The 18,640-nt window shown below is 33.3% G+C and overlaps 1 protein-coding gene across 1 annotated transcript in view; it reads right to left on the reverse strand.

The window, feature by feature from the left end:
- Positions 1–2,277: 2,277 nt before the first annotated feature.
- LOC116545895 (cytosolic carboxypeptidase 1-like) overlaps positions 2,278–18,640 on the reverse strand; it is a 54,987-nt gene continuing 38,624 nt past the window's right edge. The window contains exons 6-10 of the mRNA XM_032272311.1: positions 18,278–18,409; positions 16,467–16,560; positions 7,831–7,868; positions 4,327–4,535; positions 2,278–2,792 (exon numbers count right to left, since the gene is read on the reverse strand). Of these exons, the coding sequence (XP_032128202.1) occupies positions 2,574–2,792; positions 4,327–4,535; positions 7,831–7,868; positions 16,467–16,560; positions 18,278–18,409 (692 nt within the window). The 3' untranslated portion in view covers positions 2,278–2,573. The remainder of the gene's footprint in view (positions 2,793–4,326; positions 4,536–7,830; positions 7,869–16,466; positions 16,561–18,277; positions 18,410–18,640) is intronic.

Below are 18,640 nucleotides of genomic sequence, written 5' to 3' on the forward strand. Positions count from 1 at the left end.
ATAAAAACCCTAAACAATGGTGTAAAAGCTCAGAGTTTCTGGGTTGGTGAACACATCATGGTGCTGGAAGGGTGGCATACCTGGAGAGGGCATGGAAGCCCCACACCCCTTCTCTTATAACTGGCTCTATGCATCATTTCCATTTGGCTGCTCTCGAGTTGCATCCTTTATAATAAACCCATAACCAAAAGTAAAGTGTTCCTGAGTTCTGTGAGCCATTCTAGCAAATTATCAAACTTGAGGAACAGGTCATGGAAACTCCCAACCCCATCAACTTTATTACCAGTAGGTCAGAAATACAGGTAGTCCAAACTTATAATTGTTATCTGAAGTCAGGGCAGGCCTGTGGGACTAAACCCTTAACCGGTGGGGTCTGTATTAACTCCAAGTGTTCAGTGTCAGAATTGACACCCAGCTGGTGTCCGGAGATAGGGAGAATTGGTTGGTGTGGGCCAAAGTAACATATTTGGGGTCAGAAATGCTGTGAGTAAAAGAGTTTAGACTGATCCTTAGTCTTAGACTTTTATCGTTGTGAACTTACATTCCAGCTGAGGAAGGTAAATAATAATAAACTGTGAAACATGTAATGAAGGCTGATATGTGAGAAAAGAATGGAAAACAAAGCAGTGGCAAGGGCCTGTAGTCCCGGTTACTTGGGAGGCTGAGGTTAGAGGATCTCTTGAGCTCAGGAGTTCAAGACCAGCCTGGGCAACACAGGGGGTATGGAGGAAGGAAGAAAGAGGAGGAGGAAGGAATAATAGAAAACAGAATGAGGGTATTTTCCTAGTGCCTATAAAGTTGCTATTAGAATCCTCCTATCTCATCTGAATCACGGAGGCTTGTTAGTCAATGTAAATATGCATTTCTAGTCCAGCGATGCACTGGTCTGAGATAAAAGTGATAAAAGGAACCAAAAGAAAAATACAGCTTCTCATTTGTCCCATGTTTGGTGAATTTATTGTACTTTCTCTATCCAACAATCCAGACACTAAATAAAGAACTCACTGGGGCATATCCTACTTCTTTCCTGGTGTTACTACTGGCCGCAACATAGGGAAGCCTCACCAGTTTTCCACCAGTTAGAACCACCACTTAACCCCCATAATCTTACGTTGAGATATAAGAGAGAAAGGGATTCCAACTGCTCCCTGAATGTCCCTCCAAATTAGCTGCTAATGTCACCTCAACTTTAGCTGAAGATAATGCATTTCTAGAAGAGGGAATGGAAGCTTAATGCTGTTCCTGCATTTACTCACAGCTCTACAACATTTCTTGCATGTTCTGTGTTTGTTCCATGCTCCTCGTACCTAGTTTACAGATTTAGTACAGATTTTCTCCTATAAAAGTCTGTTGGTAATTTCAAATGGAATGGGAAAAAGGGTATTGGACCATTGTTTTTAATTAGCTTTCTTACTCATAAGTCCTAGACTTAGCCTTAGACTTTTAAATATTTTAAAGGAGGTTTCTGAATAATCCATTTTGATATTTTGTGTCAACTTGTGTTTTAATAATTTCATATTTTAAAAATAAAATCATAAGAGTGTACCCCATGACATATACCATTAATAAATTTATATCAAGGATAATGAATCTAATATAATTACTTGAAAATTCTTTTAAAACACATTTCAAATAAGAATTTTTACGTATAAAGAAACTTTTTTTTTCAAAAAAGTGATCAACTGATAAGAAAATATTATATTAAAAGCCGGGACTACTTTCTCTTTTTCACTTTGGTAGATGTTATCAAAGAAATTCTTCTTTCCCATATAAATAAACTTAAACTCTTACTTCCTCTACTACATACCTACAGTATTATATGGAAAATGACAAACAGCCTACCTCAGATAATTTCATATTTTCATCCAAGTAAGTCATGTGCAAGTTTTTGTTAAGCATAAAACCATAGTAATTTTAGTAATTTTTTTGACTTAAGAAAAAAATTTCATGGAAAAGCTATAGATATAAACCCAAACATAATTACCTAAACATTTATTTAATATTTATATTTTTCTACTTTAAAAACGTACATAAGTTGGGTGGGGTGTGTGGCTCACGGCTATAATCCCAGCACTTTGGAAGACCGAGGCAGGCACACCCGTGAGATCAGGAGTTTGAGAGCAGCCTGGCTAACACGGTGAAACCCATCTCTACTAAAAATGCAAAAATTACCCAGGAGTGGTGGCATACACCTGTGATCCTGGCTACTCAGGAGGCTGAGGCAGGAAAATTGCTTGAACCCAGGAGGTGGAAGTTGCAGTAAGCCAAGACCGTGCCACTGCATTCCAGCCTGGGTAACAGAACAAGACTCTGTCTCAAAAAAAAGACAAAAAAAAAAGTACATAAGCTATCAAAAATAACTTTCCCATATGAAGCTTAATTATTTCACAATTCACACTTACATATATACAACATATCCCACACTACCTCACTTAATTACTAGCCTCCAATTTCTTATATTTAAAGAAATACTTAAGTAAAATAAAATGTGAATGTGTATCATGTTCACTAAGGCCTTCCTTTGCTGAGGAGTTAGACATTAGTTAAAAGAAAAATGACAGGGTCACATAGTTCTAAGAACCCGCAAAAAGCAGCCGTGACCCTGTGATCCTACCTTCCGGGGGTAAGCTGTAGAGCTGAGCCACAGGACCAGTCACAGGAATAACAGGCAACTGGAAATGAAAAGAACTTTTAATCGTTGGGAGTGGCAGTCGATTTTTTGGGAAACACTTCCTCATTATCAGACTGGAGGTATTGACAAGAGGATCAAGAGTCCTCACTGCTAGACATTCCTGTTTTAAAAAAAAAGAAAAAGAAAAAATAATTTTTTTGACGAATAACTGAACCAATTTGACTTTATTTCAGAAAGTAATACATTAATAATTTTCTAGAAATACGTATCTCAAAAACCAATACTGTAACACAGAATAGTTACAAAATAGCTTTAAAATTCAGAATTATCTATCTGTAAATAAGAACCTCATGTGGCAAATTGAAAAGAACTTTTCCTTAAATATTGTAAGCAGAAATCAGTATCATCTTTGGAGTAATGTGGGGGACACTTAGCAAGCCTAGGACATAAAATAAAAAAGACAATTTAAGGGGAAAATGGAAAAAGGGATTAAGCAAGAAAGCTTAAAAGGTGTAAGATGTTTAAAAAAAAAATAAATGCATTTGACCGAACCTTTCTCAGAGAGGTGCAATAACACCTCTCGTAAGTTGGCTATTCACCTTATGAAAGGACAGCCTGAATATCACAATATAAAGTTTTAAGGGTCTGACTTGTTGTCCTGGTCTCTAGTCTTGAGAAGGGTTAAGGGACACAGGATATGAAACTGTCATATAACAACTAAATATTATTAGTGACAATTGACATTTAGATGGTACTTTGATACACTGTAAAAGTTTCCATATATGTTTTCACATCTGACCTGTCAAAATAAATGAAAAATTAAGGCTCAGAAATGTTAAGTGGCATAAACCAGTCACCTAACTCCTTCTCATATATAAATTATCCATTGCTATCTTTACTAGGAAATGTAAAAACAAGTGCATATGATTGATCTAGAAAACAAAAAACTAAGGTAAACAAAAAATATGTGTTCAGCTATCTTAGCTCTTGTCATATAAAAAATAGATTGTGTTGATCATGTGTAAGACCAGGAGTGCACAACCAAGATAACTGGCTGATATTTTCAAAAAGACAGATTTCTTTCTAATAATATAGTTTTCTTTTTAAAAAGGGGGGGAGGGGGTGGGGGTTGCATTGCAACATCCCCATTCCCCATGGCTGACAATCAACACAGATGCTAGAAAGGATCTCACTAAATATATTGCCAAAAATGTTCATGCTTAAAACAGCTGGCAGATCTAGCATTCCCAGTTCCAGGTGTCATTTTTGTACATTCTCTATTCAAAAAAGCCTCTATCCAGCAGGAAAACATGCAGACCACTCACAGACAACAGAACTGCTCTACAGACTATAAAAGATCCACAGGTACCTCATGAAAGGGGCATACAACACTGAGTACAGCCAACTACACATCTAGAAAGCATGGCTTCATGGAATCTCCTCTTGCTAAGTGGATAAATTTCTACTTCTTCCTTTTTGCCTTTGGAAGAAAATCTCACATTGCAGAACTGCGCACTGACCATTTCCTCCAACTAAGCCTGAGGTCACATGTGAGAAATAACTGTGTCTTTTGGTTTTAAGATTTTCAAAAAATGTATTTATCATGTTTCTGAGTATTTGTACATTAATTCGGTTTTCTTAACAACCAAATCATATCATTAGTACATAATCAGGATAATAAGAAAATAACTCACTTGTGAAGTGTTATACAGAATTTTCATCCCATTGGCATCAATAAATGCTTTTCTTCCCAACTTGATGTTTGTAACACTTTTTAAACTCTGTAAAATTCCTTTTCGAATGAGCATGTTTCTATGCCGATTATCATGGCGGTGCCAATCTACATAAATTGTTAAAAGCACTTGGACATATCCTCTGTCTACAGCTCTCCTGGCATTTGTTTCTTTAACAAAAGAAAATTGAGAAAGAATACTTTTTAAATGACAAGAGAGGGTGATAGAATAAATCAAATTTAAAATATTACCTCAATATTGTGATGGATGCTTATGATTCTTTTTTTCCAAAACAAATGACAACCACATATTTAAATTTTTTCTAACAAAATAAATATGAAGTTCCAGAGAGCAAATTGCAATCTCTTCCAAAACCTGCCTGTGTACTGTTTCACCATTTATAAATATCAAAATGTCTTTAATAAAATTTGAGGAATAACTTTTTAAATGCTTTTGTTTACTAACAAAAGCTTCATGTATTTTAAAATTTATGAATGTAATGATTTTCATTACACCAAATGAAATGTACACGCTTTCTACTTACTAGATGTGAATGTGATTTTTAGAAGATCCACTATCATTTTTATAATTTCTATTATAAACTTTATGTTCCCACTGAAATAAACCCTATTGAATTGTAGCTTCTATTGCAAACTTTATGTTTCCACTAAAATTAATTGCTCCAATTACTCCACAATTATATAAATATTCATACTATAACAATGCTAATTTTAAAATACTTATATAACTTTTTTAGTAAATGAAATGTAAGGAGCATTACATGATTAGAAAATAGTGCTTTCTGGCTTTCTAGTCATTCGATTTTTATTGTAATAGCAACTACACTAAAGGTTTTTGTAAATACTCAAGTTTATTGGAGTAGAATTAACAAATAAATCCACATTTGCCTTAATTTTATTATTTTATTTGTATTTAAAATTATTAACCACAGGGTGCATTTTACTAAGATAGTGGCAAGGAATCATTTCAGAGCAATATACCGAGTCACCCAATGCTACTCTGCTGGGTTAATTATAAGGAGCACAAGATAATATTCAACACCCATCTGAGGTTGTTTAATTAAAGGAAATACTAGTGTCTTCTTAATCTCAAATTTACCTACAAAATAACCACTAGGTTCACAGTATGGACACTAAGATAATGCAATAGTAAGGCTCCACTGATTTTAGTTGCCTGAATTATTAGTTTCTAAAGGTGCTAGTAGAAACCTAAAACATAACACTGAGATAAACTTATTAATTCCCTTTGAGAACTATGTTATGACATTAGACAGGCCGAAGACACTTACTAGAGCTAGGGAAAAGATTTCCTATGTGAAGGCTTTAAACCCTCTATTATGTCTAGAATAGCTAGTATGCTAAGGCTGTGGCTATTTTACAAAATCACTTTCATTGTTTTGACCAAGTAAAGCTTCATACATTTTAAATGAATACACACTTTGTTTACACAAGTTGGAAGTCAGCCTTTAGTTTACTAGCTGTGAATGAGGTTTTGTTAAAAGCCATTATGATCATTGCAATTCCTATTACAAACCTTGTGTGTTTCCACCACAACTCCCAATAGCTTAAACGGTATTTATGAGAAATATTAAAATTCTTTATGAAAGATCAAGTACGAAACTTGCCCATAACTCAAACACAGGTGCTGAGTGCCCCTTAAAGGAAGTGAACAGAGCTACATGCAACCAGCACTGAGCACAAATAAAACATTAGAAAAGGGAACTTTATTCATGTATTCAGGATACCAAACTCCCAATTAGCCTATGTCTCCTCTTCCCTCTAAAGTCTAATTTATCCTCTTAAAGAAAATGATTGCACCTCCCCCGAAACCAAAAACATTTTGAAAAATAAATGAGAATGCTCCAAAATGCCATGATTTGTTTAAAAATATGCAGTGTGCCACGAAATAATATTTTGCATCATTAAATTTTCATTCTATTTAGTGCCGTGTCATCTGAAAATATATTAAATATAAACTGAAGTCATTCTCCTTTCAGTTACTATTTTTTTCTCCTTTCAGTTACTATTTTTTTATTCTGATGGAATAAACAGGTATGTTTGCCCCACCACACTTGTTTGAAAAAGAAGGGAGGGAATAAAAAGGAGACTACTACTAAAAACTGAAAATACTCAATTACAGTCATCATGTATTAATTGATTTCTATAAAATACTTGAAACTTATGAGTTTTAGCTTTTACTAGCTTAGAATTAATGACTTTGCCATTAGTGATCCTGAAAATTAGTAAGCTTTAATAAAAGTTTAGTTTTAAAAGCTATTCTATTCTACTCCAAATCAAAAGTATGTGCCCATATTAAGAATTAATCTTTTTACAGTTTAAACCACAAAGTGAGGACCCATCAAAGTAAGGCCAAAAATATCTTCTCAAATTAATCCACATATTGTGATCTTGGTCTAAAGCTTACCACATCACAAATGAAAATAAAGCTACACAACTAATCTGAGTGTCATATACTTTGTCTGAAAAATAAAATTGTCGAATGAGAATTCTATTATTTGGTACTAATACCTAAGGTGATTTTTTTTAATTTTATAAATCATTACCAAATATTAGATTTTCAATCAATTCATTATTTACTATAATTTTAAAAAGATCAGAATTCTGGTAATTCAAACAAGGGGCAAGTTTGTCTTACCCCTAACAGGCAGTTATTGATGAGCTGTCTGTTACTTATGTCTCCCTTGTGGATGGTGGGGTGGGGTGGGGACATATAAAAGCCACCCAGCCAACACAGATTGTTAAGACCAAATGTTATCGTGATTAAACAAAATGTTAATAAACTGATCGACCCCTGAAGTGCCATTAAAAAAATATTTAAAATGAAGATACTAAGCATATTGGAGAGAATATATATATATATAAGTACAGGCGATTACTCTCCAAAAGCATAAGACATATCTACTTCAATGCTTCAAGTCTGATAAGGAAAACAGTGCTTTATTTTGTAAATGAATTAGACTGTAAATTTATATTAAGTCACATTTTCTGCAAGTTATATAAACTCACATTTACGGTAGAAACAAAATTTGTAGAGTTCTAAGTTATTCATAAAATCAGAGATAGTTGTTAAAAGATATTTCTTATAGTAAAAGTTCAGTACACGTTAGCTTCACTTTCAAAAAATTATACATATTTTCCTCTACTAATGGATCTTTATGTTTATCTAAATTACTTAGAAATAGGCAATCAACGTGCTTGACTAAATTATATAAATGTACTAAATAAATTATAGCTCAATAAACATAATATGGCATTAGTTACGATGCACATCAACAACACTATAAGGAAAAGTCAATTTTGACATTAGAATACCATAAACCAGCTTTATAACTATAGTCTAAATCTACATTTCTAGATTCTTTAACATAGTAAATAGAATTCTCAGAAAAATAGTATCTAGTATTTCTAGTATGTAAAAACTTACTTGATTTTAGCAATGCAGCAAGAGTGTCTAAAGCAACCCTGTCAACACAACAAGAAAACACAAACAACAACAAAACTAGTAAAATTAATCTACAATAGTAAATTCATACAATCTTTTTCAATAACTCATTATTCTATTATCTATTCCAAAGTTTATTCTTAATTACACTTGGTATTTATCTGTATGCATCTCTCTCTTCAGCTTAAAATTGGATATGAAAAAGACTGAAATATCAATAGATGTGAACAAAAAAATATTTTGAGAGAGAAAAAGAAGGAAATTAACAATGTCTAAGTTTTTGTCAGAAGTTAGATAAATGGACTCATTCCATCAGCCTCTGTATCTGACCTGAGAGTTAACAAAGGAAACCACACGATTAAGAATCATATGCCCTGATTTGCAAAGGAATTAAAAACAAATTTTAACACGAATTATCCTAACTACAAAATTCTATAGATATTGTAACTTTCTGACTTCAAAGTATTTCCATTCTATCAAGCTATATCTCCTCCTATTTAAGGCCATAACAAAGGTAAAATATTTTAGAACTTGAAGGTTGGGGAGAAGTATGACCCGTTAACATTTTTCAGCTATGATGCACCAAGATGAATAAGAAGCCTAACTAATATCTCAAAAACTCTTAGTGTCCCTTAGAAGACAAAGAAATCACCCCCAAAATTGAAAGCATTTAAATTGTATTTGAACATAAACAGTCACACATAGTGAAATTGACTGCCATTAATCAGCTATAAAAATACACATAATATCACCATGGAAAACCTATAATTCAAATAGTTTATTTTTAATCAGTTACTGAGGAAATGGCACTTACTTTCAATAATTTTTTAAATGTAAGGCACATATTATAGTACCTCTTGGTAATACATCAACAATTACAATTAATTTGCATGAAAATTGTGTATATTATGAAGCAATCGTTTCACTCACCATTAAGCATTTGTTGAATGCCTACTTGATAACCACAGTAGCAAGTTCTTCATGGGTATAAAATTAGAAAACAAACTTATCTCTTCCACAGATAATTTTACAATCTACATAATGTAATAAAAGAGTATACCTATGAAAAAACTGCTCAAGAAATTAAAAACAAAAATGAGGTAATAAAGTAAAAGTTGCATACAGCAGCAGTAAAAGAGAAGCAGCATGACTAGCTGTAGGTAAAGAAGAGCATAATAGATTACAAGACGTAAGATGGGTAAGTAAAGTTCATAGCAAAATCTGAAACAAAAATCCAGGGCGAGGCACATGGTAAGTGCTCAACAAATGCCCAGTAAGAGGAAGTTCTTAATAGCTACTTTTTGTTTTTTGACAAAAATAAAGCAACCATGTAAATCTTCATAATAACATTTGTAAAATAATAATTATAAAGTATTTTTATATTATAAATTCATACCTGTAACTTCCTCAAAACAATATGAAGTGTTGGTAATAGTGAGTTAAAAATAAACAAACATTATAAAATTTTGTATTAAATTTTCATTGCATTGAATTATCAGTAAGAAACTTTCCATACTTTTACACTTAAGCAATAAAATGTACAGGAGAATATAAAACTATCAAAATAATGATGGCTTCTCAATTGGTCAAAATTAAACACAAAACTAAATGAAATTCCATATGAGACTGCAATTTATAAAAACTAAAATGGAAAAGAAAACTACTTCAGCAAGACCTGACAAATGCCAGACACTGTTACAGGTGCTTTATATATATATATGTTTTCAATTTTGTTTCACAGACTGAAATATAACATGCCTAGGGCCACATAAAATCTCAATGCAACAGAATGAATACACAGAATTCTCCTGTTGAGAAAGGAAATTATGAAATTAGAAATGTCAGTCTCCCTTTGAGAAGGCTATCTGAACTTTCACTTCCAGACAAAATGGGAGTAACAGAAACTGGATATACCCTCTCATTTGATATAATTTTTTTTTAATGGACAAAATGGGACTGTTTAAGATACTGAATATCAATCAATGAAAGATAGCGATCCACAGAAATGGCAAAAATGAGATGGGCCCTACAATTGCTCCAGCATACTACACTTTGAGAAAGCAACCAAGCCACAGCAGAGGGAAATCAAACGTAGTAGAGTCTGGCAGATCCCCAAGCTGAGCACACAAAGTCCCTGATGGAGGACATGGAGAGTCCAGGGAGACCAAGTCGGTTAGAGTTCACAGCACAGAATACCAGAAAATGAAAGCTATACAGAAAGAGTGGCTCAGGGATTTTCAGAGAGTTGTGTTTGAATATTCAGCAAAGTAGTGATCAGCACATGTGTGTGAAGTAACTACCAAGGCCGGGGAAAACCCATCCAAAAGGACTGAAGAACCACATCTAGTATTCACACAGGGCTGACACGTGTGCCTGCTCCCACCAATCACACCAGAAATCCTCATGATTCACGGGGTAGAGTGCTCAGAAGGATTCTGCCTCAGTAGCAGGGAATAATCAGTCCTAAACAGTGCTCTGATCCCATCAAACAAATCTGAAGACAGATCAGACTAATTCCAACAAACTTAACTACATCCCAGAACAAACCTCAAGAATATTTACAGAAATATAAAAATACCCAGCACTCAACAAGGTGAAATTCACAATGACTGGCACTCAATCAAAAATATCAGGCATGAAAAAAGCAGGGAAAAAAGACCCATAATGATGAAAAAAAAAAAAAAAAAAAATAAAAGATGTAGACCTCACATAAACATTAGAAAACATTAAAATACTTATAATAGTACTCCATGTGTTCAAGTAGAGAAAAGATTTAACATATTATAGAAAGACAGTGTTTTTGAAAAGCTACCAACTGATCCAGCCATTTCACTCCTAGATATCTACTCAGCAGAAATAAAAAATATATGGCCATAAAAAGTCTGTGAATGTTTATATATCCAAATAAACATTCACAGCAGCTTTATTTGTAACAGCCAAAAGCTAAAAACAATCCAAATGTCCATTAACAGGTGAATGGATAAACAAATTATAATACAGCCATATAACTGTGACTATTATTCAGCAATTAAAAGAATAAATTTTTGATACATTCAACATAAGTGAATTTATAATCATGATACATGGAAGAAGCTAGATCCAACCCCCCACAAAAAAAGATTACACACACTATGATTCCATTTATATAAAATTCCTGAACATGTAACCAAATCTATAGTAGTAGAAGGCATAGCCATAACAGGGCCAAATGGGAGACGCAAGGGAAGAATTACCAAGAGCACAGTAAAGCCTCTGGGGGTGATAGAGATGTTAGCTTGATGTGGTGATAGTTTCATAGGTTTAGCCATATATCAAGGACCACATTATGATTTTCATGGGCTCTAGACACTTCTTTGCCTTCATGGGCCCCTCCCTCCAAAAAGTATTTAAAATTCATATAGCATTTTACAACTGTGTTGGTGTTGGTATAAAGATGAATGCACTAAATATCATAGATTAAAACATTTTCTTCAGCCTAAAAGTTCATTTTTATATGATTTTTAAATAAATTAAAATATTTTTATGGGACCCTAGAAGTATTGTGGGTCCTTGGCACTGTGCCTACCGAGCCTAAAGGCTTTTAGCCCAGCCTATGTCCATTTTCAGCAAATGGTACACTTTGGATATATATATAACTTACCATGTAAAATACATCTCAGAAATGTATTTCAAAAAACAGAAGTCAATCTAATATAAGAGAAACTAAGTAAACCCTACTTCCTGTGGTTATTCTGTTTAATTTCCATAGGCTATAAATCCCTTCTATTTAAAAAGTGATTTAAAAGCTGAGACAAAATATTTACTTCCCAAGGCACTAAACAATCTACTAATTTAATCATGTTAGGAAGATCTCAAGACTCACTGCATTACATGTATTACCTACCGTAAGCAGCAGATTCCACTTGCTATTCAATGTAATGTGTTTCTTACCATTACTAAAGAGGCTTCTTTGTCAACTTTTATTAGAGACTACCATGACCCATCAAAACATTAACTTCTATGTATGTAGACAGAAGTCAAGTTTTGTGAAAGACTATGCAAACTACGCAAAGTGAAGATACAGCTAACATAGAACACAATGAAAGATCACAAACTGTGCTTACTGCTAAGTACATGCAGTTAATCACTGTTATGGGTTGAACTGTGTCCAAAAAGATATGTTGAAGTCCCAACCCCCACTACATCCAAATATGACCTTATTGGAAAACATGGTCATTGCAGATGTAACTAGTTAAGGCAAGGTCATACTGGAGTAGGTGGGCCCTTAATACAAGAGACTGGTGTCATTAGAAGAAGAGAGAAGACTATGTGAAGACAGACACAAAAGGAGGGGGTGCCATGTGATGATGGAGACAAAAACTGAAATGCTATGGCTGCAATCCTAAGAACACCAAAGACTGCCAACAAACCCCCAGAAGCTAGGAAGAGCAAGGAAGGATGCTCCCTTACAGGTTTCAGAGGGAGCACAGCCCTGCTGACAAGTTGATTTTGGACTTCTAGCATCTGGAACTATAAAACAATAAATTTCTATTGTTTTGAGTCACCCAGTAACTTGTGGTACTTTGTTATTACAGCGCTAGAAAACTAATACAATAATTTAGATGCAATCACTTACAATGAACTCATAAGATTTTCCTTTCTACAGATGATTCTTTATTCGAAATTGTAAAAATCTTAGAAACTCTTTCTCCCTACTGGCAGTTGTTCACACTGTTTAAACTAAATAAAAATGCTCCTGACAGTTTCTAATCCTAAAATAGAAAATTTTTTTTCTGTTGATATTTATTTTTCAACACTGTCAAGCTGGAATATGAACCAGTTCTTTCGGATGCCAATGCCCATTGTCTTTATTTCATATTTCCAGTAGATTAACAGATTACTCGTAAAATTTGGTGTAAAGTCATTTGTACATAACTCTTAAATAACATTTAGTAAAAATGTGCAGATTACTTTACACTAAACTTGGTAACTTGGTTATAATAGAGTATAAAGTACATCTTAAGTAGGAGATCATGGTCATTACATAAAAAATAAATTATAAAAAAAAATTATTTTTAGAATTTCACCACAAAGAAATTTCTGAAATTCTACAACACTTATAAGCCAGAGTGAATTTATGTTACAAAAGAATTTTAAAATATTAGATGTATTGAAATGCATAGTTTGTATTATGTTAATTAAAATTTCTCAGTATAAATAATTTGTATTTCCTCATGTATTTTTCCAGTGTTTATATTTCCACACAGAATACTGCAACCAACAATAATTCCAAAAGTAGTCTGTGGCTTAATTTAGGAGATGTGAAGGAAGAAAAGCTGAAGTCCCCAGACACTAATGAAGTTACATCTACTTTAAATTATAAGTCAATCCTTGTAATGACTTCCACGCCTGTGGGGAAACTCAAAAAGATACAGTTAAAGTAACTCCTGAGCTGCTTCCTTCTAGATTAACAGTTTTAAATCCAAAACCTAAAATTAAAAAGAAGAGGAAGCATAACCCTTCAAATATAAATCTTCCTCAATCTTCTTCCCCGTTAATGTGGAGCATTGTTCAAAGGGAGGAAGAAATACAACAGAAAGCTCTAGATGTCTGGGGTTTTTGGTTAATTAGAGGGAGACCCTCAGATTACTAAAAATGGTAAGTGATAAAGATATACAAAGTTTGGTCAATGAGTGGCTTGTTCTTTTTAAAGTAAAAATAAAGTAAAAGATTAATTTTTCTTCTTAAAGTAGAAATAGAAAAATAATGGATAATTTATCTTTTCTCTGATGTTTTAGATCCATTGATTTCTATAAGGTTCTGAATATACCCCATGTGGTATATCATAAAGATCCTTTTGAAATGCTTCATTTAATTTCCCCTGGGAACATTTTATATTAGATTTGGTAACTTGATTATACTACAGTATAAAGTACATCTTAAATAGGAGATCATGGCCATTACATAAAAAATAAATTATAAAATGCCATACCCCTTAAGGGGAGAAATCATTTATAAATGAAAGCATAAAGAATGTACTTTTGGTATTAGCTAGGAATCATTCATACCCACATTACTACCTTGCTTATCTAAACTGTATTACATTAATACAGGCATTGTGCTAATTATAGGAATCATTTCATTACAATACATACAGGAAACTAGGGCATAATAGATTAAGTAACTTACTTAATAAGTAAGTTATGATAGAACCAGTAAATGACAGAGCTAACGTGCAAATCCAGGTCTGTCTGCCTGCAGGGCCCACTCTAAATCACCATAAGACACCGATTCTGTGTTACTGATTGTGATACAAGTATTTTGTTTACTTTGTTACATTTCATCAGATACTCTAGGATTATGTATAATTCTTACATAGGTAACTATGTTGTCATCCTACCAAATAATATTTAATAAGTAATTATATGTGCAACTAAGCTCCCAAAATATTTTTAAATATTTGGCCCTTATTAAGAAAGGGTGAAGACACTAGAAATGTCCTGAACCCTATTTGTTTAAGAGTAAAATGTAATCAAATAGTTTATGTGACAAGTTCTTCATTACAAAAGATTCACAGCTAATAAACACAGGAAAAAAAATAAGAAAATTAGATGTTATTATTTTCCAATCCCTAATGAAATAACAGATATAGGCAATGTCATGAATGACTGCTAAATCACTAAGTGAAAAGTGGATGGGGACATTTCTTATGGATGGATCACCTCAACTCAATGAGCTTAAGTGACACAAAACAAAGTCCCCAGCTCCACCTATGAAATATTTTTGACCAAAAAAAGAAACAAACAAACAAAGAACAAAATGCCAAAATCTAATCAAGCCACAGTTTTATCAGTCTACAGAAAATGTAAGGAATATACTCATATGTTAAATAACTCCAGGCTACAGTCATTGTAAACTAGAGTGCGGAACATTTTTAAAAAGACCTATCACCCAAGTCCTTCAACAAACAAAACAAAACCAAAGAATAGGGAGACTTTTGATTTTAAAAGATTATGAGGCATATCAATCAAATACAATGTATAGACTCAATTTAAACCCTGAAAAACCCAGCCAACTGTTTAAAAAAAAAAAAAAAAAAAAGGCATTTCTTAGATATTCAGAAAATATCAGATATTAAGGAATTACCATTAATATTGTGGGGCACAAGAAAGACAACTGTGGTAACACTAAAGGAAAAAAGATCTGTAATTGATAGGGATCATATTAAAGAATTTACAGATCAAATATAATCGCTGATATTTACTTTAAAATATTCTAGGAAAAAATAAAAACAGAAAAACGAGACGAAAATGACAGATTTTTTATAGTAAAAATGAGTAACAGGTACATCAGAGTTCATTATACTATTCTCTCCACCTTTGTCTAGGTATGGAAATGTCCCAAATATAATGAGGAATAATGTATGTGTTTTGTTTGGATTCTTATTTAAACAAACCAACTAAAAACAGGCTATTTTGAGACAACTGGAGAAAACCAAACACAGACTAGATTTTAGATTATATTAAGAATGTATCAAGAGGATGGGGTGGGAGGATCACTTGAGCCTAAGAATTTGAGGCTGCAGTGAGCCGTGATCATGCCACCGTATGACAGCCTGGGCAACAGAGTGAGACTCCATCTCAAAAAAAAGGAAATTAATAATTTTGTTGGCTATGATGGTAGTACTCTAGTTATTTTTTAAGTCCTTATTTAGAATAATTATATACTGAGGTATTTAGAAAATAAATGATAATATTCAAAGAAAATAATCCTAGAGAAAATATTTAGGATCTGCTTACAGAAATACGCACACATTTTTTATATATTTTTTAATATTTTTATATATAATTTATATATTATATATTATATATATAAAACACACCTGAGATTTCTTGAAAGTATCTCAGGAAAAACAAACAAAAGTGTGGAGTGGAAATAAATGAAACAAAAATGGTGGAATGTTCAGAAGTGTTAAACACAATAAGTAATTAATATAATTCTATATAATTAGTTCAATATAAACTCTATTTTATGTATGTTTTAAAAATTTCACACCAAAAAGTTTTTAAAGAATGACCTCTAAAATGGCTTAAGACCAAATAACAAGACATGGCTTTCATTTTCTGAGGCTGAAAGGCCTAGGAATGAATAAAAATACACACATACACACGTATATATATATATATATATATACACACACACATCTAAAGATGAGGGAAAAAGAATGATGTGATTTTGACAAAACAAAAGTATATCAATTTAAGATTGTTCAGGTATTCCTAAGAAGGAAGAAGCCATTACAAGATTGTAAAATTGGGTGGGGAATATAGTAGGCACTCAATAAATGTTTCTGAATAAATACAGATAATCTTTTTTCCTTTAACAGTATCTAGAAATGCTCAGTCTAAGTTACTATAAACACTACATTCAATGAATTTAAAACTGTCTAATTTTAACATATTTGTGAAGATTAAATTTGAAACTAAAGAAAATCTTTATCATGATAAAATCATTATTTAAGAAGAAATGAAATAACCCTGAATATAATGTAATTCAACCTGCTCTTTGTACATTTCAAGATAATGAGGCCCAGAGTAACAAAGGTTATACCTATGTTTATATTCAAAACATTTACTCACTTTATAAGACTGGAATTCTTCTTACTAAATGGTCCAATGATTTTAAACATCAGTTCCACAACTCCATTTTTCCCTAAGGATACTGAATTCACAGCTGAGAAGGACAGAAAAAGATGGGAAATTATTTTTAATTCTCAACAAATATTACTAAATATATTATAGAACCAGGCACAGAGGCATGTGCCTGTAGTCCCAGCTGCTTGGGAGGCTGAAGTGGGAGAATAACTTGAGGCCAGGAGTTCAAGGCCAGCCTGGGATGTATAGCAAGACCCTGTCTCTAAAAGAAAGTTGTTTAATAAAAAATTTTTAAATTATAGATAAGCCATTTGCTAGCCTTCTGTTGGTTAATCCAATAAAATGCCACCAAAAATGTAGTTCCTAATGTTTTGTAGGATGATTTTAATTTTCTCTGTATCTGTTTATTATTCCATTATCCCTTCTAATTTCATGTCTATACTGTATTCCTTTTGCCTTGATTGGAGTACTTGGTTGTTTAGCTTTTTTATTTTTACATTTGGGAGCTTTTGTTGCTTTGTTGTTTTTGAAACAGGGTCTTGCTGTGCTGCCCAAGCTGGAGTGCAGTGGTGCAGTCATGACTCACTGGAGCCTCAACCTCCTGAGCTCAGGAGATCCTCCAGTCTTAGCCTCCTGAGTACCTGAAACTGCAGGCACACATCACCACAAACACCCAATTTTTTCCATTTTTTATAGAAATGGCATCTCACTATGCTGCCCAGACTGGTTGCAAACTCCTGGCCTCAAGCAGGCCTTCGGCTTAGCCTCCAAAGTGCTGAGATTACAGGCATGTGCCATTGTACCAGCCTATTTTTAACCCAATACAGTTTTATTTTTTAAATCACCTGCTTTTCTATTTTCTAACGCATATTTTTCATTTTCCCTTTACTATTTCATTTCCTGACTTTCCTGGTGTGTACCTCTCTATTCTTAACCTCTTTGGTTAGATATCTAATTCATTCATTTCCTTCTGTTTGTTTTAGTTACACGTTATTTAAGTGTTCTAAGCTGTCTTCCTCAGAGCACACCTTGAGCCATATTTTCAAGGTACTGATATATAACACAGAGACATATACATGTTTACGTATGTTTACATATTACATATATGTACATATACAATATACATACATATCTAGTACTCTATAATTATTTTGCAATGATATTCTGCAATAACATATATTCTGCAATTCAATCTTAGGTTCTTTCATTAACCACTTCAATTCCACAATCAGAGAATAGAAAGAAAATCCATACCTCATGGTGTGGATTCTCATATAGTAAGAGTGTGTGTTTTGGAGACATTTTATCTGAGTCTATCTCTCTGTGATCCCTCTTCTCTCTAGCTTTCTCAAAGGCTCCCATACTAGTTATTTTCAGTTCTGCTACTTCCCTATTGATTGCTGAAGGGAATTAGCTCCAGGTGACTACACTACTGCATCCCTTCCTTCTCAGCTTTCCTGTCATCTGTGAAAGTCCAAAGAGGCACAGGAGTTTTTCCAGCTGCCAATATCCTGATACTCCTCCACATCTTTTCCACAGGCTGCCTACCCATCCTCCTCATTCCTATCCTTTATAAATTGAGGAAATTAATAAAAATGTTCAAGGTTTCATCAGCTTACCTTCTTACCCCATATCACTTTTGTTGTGGTTGAAGTCAAGAGTTAAAATGAGCCATATTAAATCTTATCTTTCGTTTTTCACAAATTTCAGAGGTTTATAGAATTAGGATACTTTAAAATTCTCATTTTGGGTAACTTTACAACACTGGGTTAACTAAAAGCCACACAAATACTCACAGTTGGCAGAATATACTCGTAGAAGCTGAAGGCAAGGTAGCACCAAGCGATGATTCTGTAAATTCTGTTTGACCAAATTCAGGGTTATGTTCAGAGCCCCATTAATTCTAGCTTTTACTCCAAATTTTTTATCTGTTTAAAAAAAAAAAAAAAAGACAATTTATTCACATGTAACTTTTTTTTTTTTTGAGACAGAGTCTTGCTCTGTCATACAGGCTGGAGTGCATTGGCACCATCTCAGTTGACTGCAACCTCCACCTCCCATGCGCATTTTAAATAAATAGCTGGGATTACAGGCATCCGCCATCATGCCTGGCTAATTTTTGGATTTTTATTAGAGACAGGCTTTCACCATGTTGGCCA

The sequence above is a fragment of the Sapajus apella genome, unplaced genomic scaffold (genome assembly GCF_009761245.1).
Source record: "Sapajus apella isolate SASKATOON/1434 unplaced genomic scaffold, GSC_monkey_1.0 scaffold426, whole genome shotgun sequence".
Classification (NCBI taxonomy): Eukaryota; Metazoa; Chordata; class Mammalia; order Primates; family Cebidae; genus Sapajus; species Sapajus apella.